Source organism: Parasteatoda tepidariorum, chromosome 4 (genome assembly GCF_982258835.1).
Source record: "Parasteatoda tepidariorum strain Cologne lab strain chromosome 4, Ptep-v5.0, whole genome shotgun sequence".
In the NCBI taxonomy this organism is placed as follows: domain Eukaryota; kingdom Metazoa; phylum Arthropoda; class Arachnida; order Araneae; family Theridiidae; genus Parasteatoda; species Parasteatoda tepidariorum.
Window position 1 is genome coordinate 39,317,204 of NC_141758.1, and position 8,217 is coordinate 39,325,420.

At 30.4% G+C, this 8,217-nt stretch overlaps 1 protein-coding gene across 1 annotated transcript; it reads right to left on the minus strand.

The window, feature by feature from the left end:
* Nucleotides 1–1,908: 1,908 nt before the first annotated feature.
* On the minus strand, nt 1,909–5,644 carry LOC147810904 (uncharacterized). The gene is made up of 8 exons (XM_087162150.1): nt 4,639–5,644; nt 4,123–4,392; nt 3,700–3,888; nt 3,472–3,627; nt 3,180–3,363; nt 2,768–3,113; nt 2,588–2,683; nt 1,909–1,941 (listed from the first exon to the last, which is right to left on the minus strand). The coding sequence occupies exons 1-8, from the start codon at nt 5,642–5,644 to the stop codon at nt 1,909–1,911; spliced, it is 2,280 nt and encodes a 759-aa protein (XP_087018276.1).
* Nucleotides 5,645–8,217: the final 2,573 nt, after the last annotated feature.

The window sequence follows — 8,217 nt, forward strand, 5'->3', positions numbered from 1 at the left end:
AAGTTTTTTGTTTTGCTTTTCCTTTTGCAAACTGCAAATTGATTGTTTTTTTTTTTTTTTTTGTTGCTAAATAAAAAGGAAATTTATTCCAATAAATTTAATAGCAAATAACAGTTATGGAATTCCAAAAATATCTCTCAGTTATTGATCGGGAATTCATTGTAAATCGGATTAGTTTGCGAGTAATAAATTGAAACAATTTGTGAATACTATCCATAATAATGGGCACCAGAAATATGAAAGAAGAAAATCCTAATTGATGAATTTCCAATTTCAGAAAATGTTTTAGGGGTGATGGCCAATCAAAATGGAGTGAAAAATAGATAGATCCCCTTTACGGTTGTGTTATTTGGGAGAGAGAAAGCATGACAAATTGCGAGTACTGTTGAATGCCGATCATTAGCGGATTAAAAACTCATTTAAAGTTATTTTTGATATGGGACAGGTCCTGACGCCCAATTATAGATTGGGGATCGAAAAAGACAAAAACTGCCACACCTTCCTGCCAAATTAATGAGATAGGACGATGACTAGTGTGGTGGGGGCGTCCATCAAATGCTTTAAGTATGGTTTTTCAAATATAATGGACTTGATGTGTAATTTTTTTTTTCAACTCAATGTTTGCACGAGGAATCAATGGCATTGTTTAAAATTTGAACGGTGTCTTCGATTTTATTGCTTAATGTATACATTTTTTCTCTCCATCTCAAGTGTTTTTACAAGGCATTGATGGTAATGATCAAAATGTGAACATTCTCTCTGGTTTAATCACTTAATGATGTATAATTCTTTCCGATGCAGCGTTTGCAATAAACGATGCAATGATTTCTTTTTCTCTCTCTTTTTTAAATTTGAACAATGTCCTTGATTTTATTACTTTAGGGAACAATGGACGTTCAGAATAGGAAGAAAGAAAACTTCAAAATTCAAATATTTGGTTTTTGAGCTATTAAAGAAATTTGTATTTTACTAAGTTATATGGAAACATTCATGTTCAAATTGGAATCTTCATTATAGAGTTTTTAAAGAAAGTTTGAATGTGTGAAGATCTATATTTTAAAATGTAGTTTTTGCTGGCAGAGTTTAGTGCGTTGTGGAGAATGCCCAGCAAGCATAATGAAAAAGTCATCTTTTAAATAATCATAAATTTTATTAAGCAATAAAAATCATAACTTAACTTAAACATCATGAAGGAAAAACAATCCTCTCCATAACATGAATTCAATACATACAGTCTTGAAAATCAAAAGAAACAAAACTCCAAATCCAATCTTGATTTGTTATATATATACAAAGTAACACTTGCATAATGAGGGTACTTACACACTCAAAATTAATACTATGCAAATTCTGTCTTTGAATTATTTTTAAATGTTCGAACTCCCTCCTTCAGAGGTTTTTCGAACTCGTGAGCTCTGACTCTTACTCGAACCTTGTTCATTGAAATTCATAGTCTGACATGCGGCCCCATCGAACATTTCAAAATAAATTCCTTTAATTTTATTTAATTCAGTCTTAGTTAAAGCCTTAGTCAAAAAATCAGCCAAATTACTTTTACTTTTAATATACTTAATTTCGAATTTTCCCTCATTAAGCAAATTTCTCACGAAATGAAATCTTATATCAATATGCTTCGTCTTTAAATTTTCAACATTATTTTTACAATAAATAATTTTTAATAAATTGCAGATTGATTGTCACAATACAAAACAGGTTTTTCAATTTTTGATAGTATGTTTAACTCATTACATATGTTTGTAAACCATAAAAGGTCTTTAACCGTATCGGTTAATGCTATAAATTCTGATTCCATGCTACTTAATGCAATACATTTTTGTTTGCTACATTTCCAACTAAAAGGAATACCTGCTAAGCATATCAAATAACCTGATGTAGAAAATCTGTTTGTTAAATGACAACCCCAATTTGCATCTGAATAAGCTATCAAAGAAGAATTATTAAGATTTGATAAACAAAGTTTATGTTCTTTAGTATTTATTACATAATTCATTAAATCTACAACTACAGTCCAATGTTGGTAATTATAGCAATTCGAGAATTGTGACATAACGTTCACAGCATATGAAATATCTGGTCTGCTACGATTTGCTATAAAAGATAAGCACCCTATCAATGTACGATAAGGAAATTTCTTCATTATTTTATTTTCAACAATTTCATTTACTTTATTTGGCAATTTAAAACCTACTTTAATTGGTAACGTAACATGAGTTTTAGGTAATTCATTAAATCGTTTACATAATTTTTCAATATAAGTTTTTTGATGTAAATACAAATTACCGTTTTTGTTCTCAAAGTTAACACCTAACAAATATTTGACTTTTTCTAAATTTTGAATATCAAGTTTACTCTTAATCAATTCAATAGTTTCATCTAAAATAGTTTTAGTCTTACAAAATAACACCATGTCATCAACGTATACTAATAAAATAATGTTATTCATTTTATACACATTACAGCATTTGAATTTTTCGAAACCAATCGATTTTAATATAGTATCTAACTCAGCATTCCATTCTCTACCTGATTGTTTAAGTCCATATATCGACTTTTTAAGTAAACATACTTTATTCATTTCACCTTTAATTTCAAAACCTGGAGGTTGCTTCATATAAATTACCTCACTAAGATTTCCATACAAATATGCAGCTTTCACATCTAGCTGTGCATATGTCCAACATAACATTGATACAAAAATAATAAATAGTAATCTAATAACAGAAAAATTCACAACTGGTGAAAATACGTCAAGAAAGTCTACACCATGCTGTTGTCTAAAACCTTGTGCTACAAGTCTAGCTTTGTATTGTTTAACATTATTGTTTTCATCTCTTTTGACTGCATAAACCCACCTATTTCCTATTACTTTAGCATTGGGAGGTTTATCAACTATTTCCCATACCTTTCTTTCGTTCATAATATTTAACTCTTTTTCCATTGCCTTATTCCACTGATTTCTTTCTGGTAGTTTTTGTGCATCAGAAAAGTTTTTCGGTATTTCTACATTATATACCTCACCTTCAAATGTATCACTTATTTGATTATCTACAAAAGAATTAGATGGCGAATCTTCACTTTCGCTATCAGTGTCACTATGGGAAGAAGTTAAATTTTGAGTTTTGCTTAAAGCTTTAAAATTAAATTTAGAATGATCATACTCAATTTGGTTTTTATCGCAATATTCTTTAGCTTGGTTATTTGATCTCAATCTGGTTTTATCGCTTGGAGGGTAATAGTAAACATCTATTCTGCTACTTTTATTACGCGGTCTCTCAACTCTAGTCCATTCTGTTATTTTTAAAGATTTTAATTTTAAATCGGGAGTTTTAGCATGAACCTTATCTATTTCATTTTCATTGTTATCATCAAAATTGATGTCTGAATTCAGATTTATAAATAAAAAGTTTTCATTACTAGGTTTACCAAATAGTGTTTTAACTCCGTTTTTACTTTCATCAATTTTTACGTGTATAGTTTCTATAGTTTTCCTATCTTTAGGCAAGTAAATTCTATAACCTTTAGTATTGACTGCATATCCAGTTACAATTCCTACTTTTGCATTTGGTTGTAGTTTGTTTCTCTGAACTTTAGGGATATGAGCATACGCTAAAGATCCAAATACTTTGAAATGTTTAACTGACGGTTTATAACCATAGAAAATTTCAAACGGTGTTTTACCATCCAGTAGTTTGTGTTCACTACGATTCTTTACGTGAACAAAACAACGCAGTGCTTCTGCCCAAAATCTGCCTTTTAAACCACTATCGGCTAACATTGAGCGTATTCCCTCTCCAGCTACTCTGTTATAAGATTCGGCTACCCCCTTTTGTTCTGGAGTGTATACTGAAGTTCTCTCCATACGTATACCTAATTCATTAAGAAAATCTTGAAATTTTACATTACAAAATTCCATGCCGTTATCACACCTTACAGATTTAAGTTTAACATTTAACTGTCTTTCATATTTTGCTAAATACAGTTTAAAGCAATTAAAAACTTCATGTTTATGTTTTATAGTAAAAATTTCAACATAACGAGAAAAATCATCTATTACAGATACGAAATATTCAGCTCCGCCAACTGAATTTATTGGACTTTTACCCCAAACATCCATATGTACTTTCTCTAATACACTTTTAGTCATTATACCGTGATTTACTTTAAAACTAGTTCTAGTCGATTTAGTTATTTTACAAGTACTACAAGCATCAAATTTACCACACAAATTATCTAAACCATTCACAACATTGTTTTGACTCATATGATTTAACATTCCAATATTTAAGTGGCAAAATCGTCTATGAACCAATTCCCTATCTAGACCTGTACTAAATGCTAATTCTTTAGTTACTACCACTTTTTCAACATAGCCTTTAAGTATATACAACTTATCAATTCTAGGTACAGTAAATAAATAATTATGATTTTTACCAAATACAGTCATTTTGTTATTACCCCATTTTACAGTAATCCCTGCTAAATCCATATTCGAACCGCTTATTAAATTTCTACGCATATTGGGTGCAAAATATACATTTTCTAATTTTATGGGAACAAATTTATCTCTATCTTTAACATTAAAATGTATATCACCAATACCAAAAATATCAGACTTACTATTTTTATCTCCAACAAGTACTTGACTAGGATTCAAAGTCTTGAAGTTACTAAAGTAGTCTCTTTGTGTACAGAAGTGAGCTGTGCTGGCAGTGTCAATCAGGAATTCAACAAACTGCTTGTCTTTCCTTTGGCGAATTTCAGCATCTCTTATCGTAGTCAAATCACTGTAAAAAGTTTCCTTGGAATCTTGAGTTTTGGAATTCCGTTTCGTGATTTTCTTCTTCAGGAAACATCTTTCCGCACTATGTCCTTTCTTGTTGCAGTAGGAACACATAATTGTTGTTGTTGTTGTATCATTGCCCAGGACGCGACCACTGCTTTTATTTCCATTCAACTTCCGATAGGCTTGCTTTCTAGTAGATGAAGTAGTATAAGCATCGGCGACTATGTCCTCTCCTCTGTCTTTCTGCTTTTGTTGTATCCTTCCAGATTCGATTAGGAGCTCCTTTTCAACATTAGAAATCGAAAAATCTTTATCTTCTAGTCGATAAAGCATTTGAACTAAGTTGTCATAATCTGCTGGCAATCTTCTAATTAATTGGAAACATGTGAGCTTTTCTGGCATTACAAAACCTGCGTCATGAATCTGTTTCCTTTTTTCATTTACTAACTTGCAGAAAATGCCAATAGTCTCCTTCTCTGGATCAAACTTCAATTCAAAGAATTCATCAATAAGTCCGGCTAACCGTGCTCGGGTGGTAGGTTCAAAGTTTTCCTTCAAAATAGTCCACGCTGTTTTTCCGTCCTCTGTGTCGGCTATCAGCGGTTGAAACTGCTCATCAATTCCTTGGAATATAGTAGAGTAACTTCTAGCTTTTCGCATTTCATAAGAGCGTAAGTCTCTGTCTGTTGCATCAGTTGGTAATGGCTTCTCTGTACCACCAACAAATTCCCAAGAGCCTTTATCGATGAGTAATACTTTCATATTTATTTTCCAACTACTGTAATTGAAACTGTTTAGCTTTGTAAATCCCAATATGGAACTGCTGTCATTTTCGGCCATCTTCAATCTATCTAAACGGCCCCAGTAGCGTTATAATAAACTTGCTTCTAAAGACGACAAAAGCTTAACTAAGCTGGGCAGGCAAGGCCCATAACCTTGCTGGCAGAGTTTAGTGCGTTGTGGAGAATGCCCAGCAAGCATAATGAAAAAGTCATCTTTTAAATAATCATAAATTTTATTAAGCAATAAAAATCATAACTTAACTTAAACATCATGAAGGAAAAACAATCCTCTCCATAACATGAATTCAATACATACAGTCTTGAAAATCAAAAGAAACAAAACTCCAAATCCAATCTTGATTTGTTATATATATACAAAGTAACACTTGCATAATGAGGGTACTTACACACTCAAAATTAATACTATGCAAATTCTGTCTTTGAATTATTTTTAAATGTTCGAACTCCCTCCTTCAGAGGTTTTTCGAACTCGTGAGCTCTGACTCTTACTCGAACCTTGTTCATTGAAATTCATAGTCTGACAGTTTTTTTTTCCTGTCGAAGTTGCTTTTTCTCTTTATGGAACTTATCAATGTTCTCACAATTTTGCAAAGTTCCTTATGCATCAGTTTTTGATTTATTGTTATGAAAATTATTTCAGATACTCTTTGATGTGTCAATGCAATTTTTGCACGAAGCATCAATGGTCTTATTTAAAATTCTTCGATTTTATTACTTAAAGTATATATTTTTTCTAATTAATGTTCGTAGAAAGCATAAATGGTAATAATTACAATTTGAAATGCAGGGGGTGGATAAAATAATGGAAACACTTCTGTATTAATACATTTTTCATATTTCTTAAAAAATACTTAAAGAATCATTTTATAACTTCAGAAGAGTTTAGATCATGTGATTTCTTACAGTTATCATTAGAGTTTACAGCTTTTAGAGGTTTGAGAGACTGGCAATGAATTACAAACGGAAAATAGTGCTTTTAAACACCCTATGCCAAAAAAATGTAGCAATAAATTTGTAACTTGTAGCAATCATTTTGGTTTTAATGTGCAATACTTGTACATAATTATGTAAACCTAGCTTAAATATTTATGAAAGTATGGACATTTTAATAAAAAACTAACATTTTTGTCTTACGTTTTTTTGCCATAACTTAAATAAAAGGAAATAAAATTTAATTTTATTGTTTAACAATAAAATTAAATGAAAATTTTAGAGCAAAATTAGTTACAAAATTATTGTTTTAAAATTTGAAAAAAATTCGTTTAAAATTGCGCAAGATATGGGTAATGAAAGTAGTTCTTTTACACTGAGCATGAGTGGGAAAAATTAAATTTTTAATTTTCATAATTTTGTAGAGAATCGTTTTTGGCAACTAAAAAAAGAAAATTCTGTTTGAACATCTCACAAATTTGGAAAGTTTCAAGCAATTTTCTAAATAGTTTTTGTAGTAAAAAAAGAAAAAAAAAAGCTTGAAAAAGCTAAGGGGTTTTCCACAAATTTCATTTTATGCAATGATTGCACGTGACATCGTTTGTAATTTTTTAAACATGAGCGACGTATTTATCAATGTAGAATTATTGTCTTTAATTATATTATTTACTGTATAAAATATACTTTTTTTTCCTATTCAATATTTGCATTTAGTATCAGTAATTGATTAAAAATCGTATTATATCGTAAACTTGCAGGTTTTTCCCCCAGATTATTGCATTCGGAAAAAAAAAAAATTAAAACTGCAGAGGACCGCCTAAACTAAGTGAACTACTAAGAACTAACTCAACTGATTCAACTAAGTGTCAAAATCCCATCAAGACAAATCAATTCCTTACAAATTATGATTGTCATTATAAGTACCAGGATTATGCACTGCTTTTTTTGTTAAACTGGCAAATCTCCAACACTTTTCACACTTCTCATTATACTGAAAGACGTAAAACTCTTGTCATTCTTTGAAGACAGCATGGATATTTCCTCTTATTAGAAAGACAATAAGATTTTTGACTCAAAATAAATTTTAGAAAAAATCTGAAAAATTTGAATTTTTTGATGTTTTATGCGTCTTTAGGGTAATTAGCTCAGAAACCTGCCTTTACCTGATTTATCTGATTTTGTATGTCCGAATTTCATGTTCCTACTAATGCTTTTTATTAGACTGCATGGGTTTCTTTGGATAAAATCCTTTTTATTCGAATTTGGTTTCTCGACAAAAAATAACAGTATAACAACATGTCATACAAAAGACACTGCACTAATTGTACTTCTGTGCTTGATACAAGTTTTAATTGTTTCCTAATTGATGTGATAAAAATACATCGCCATTTTATGGCTAAATATTATTTCCACAAAAGTATTATTCTAAAAGTAGAAAAAAAATTAAAAGAATTAAATATTGAAATCTGCGTTTTTTAAATTGACTAGAATGAAGAAATTTTTTGAATTTTTTTTTCAGACGCAAAACGAAAAACGAAGAGCTCATCACATTCGAAAGACGTGAAATGAATTTTCGATGGTGATAGAAGCTTATTATATAGTTTATAAGGCAATGATAGAAGCTTATAAAGCGCATCACCCTTGTAATAAGCTTTTATCACCCACCACCGAAAATTCCCT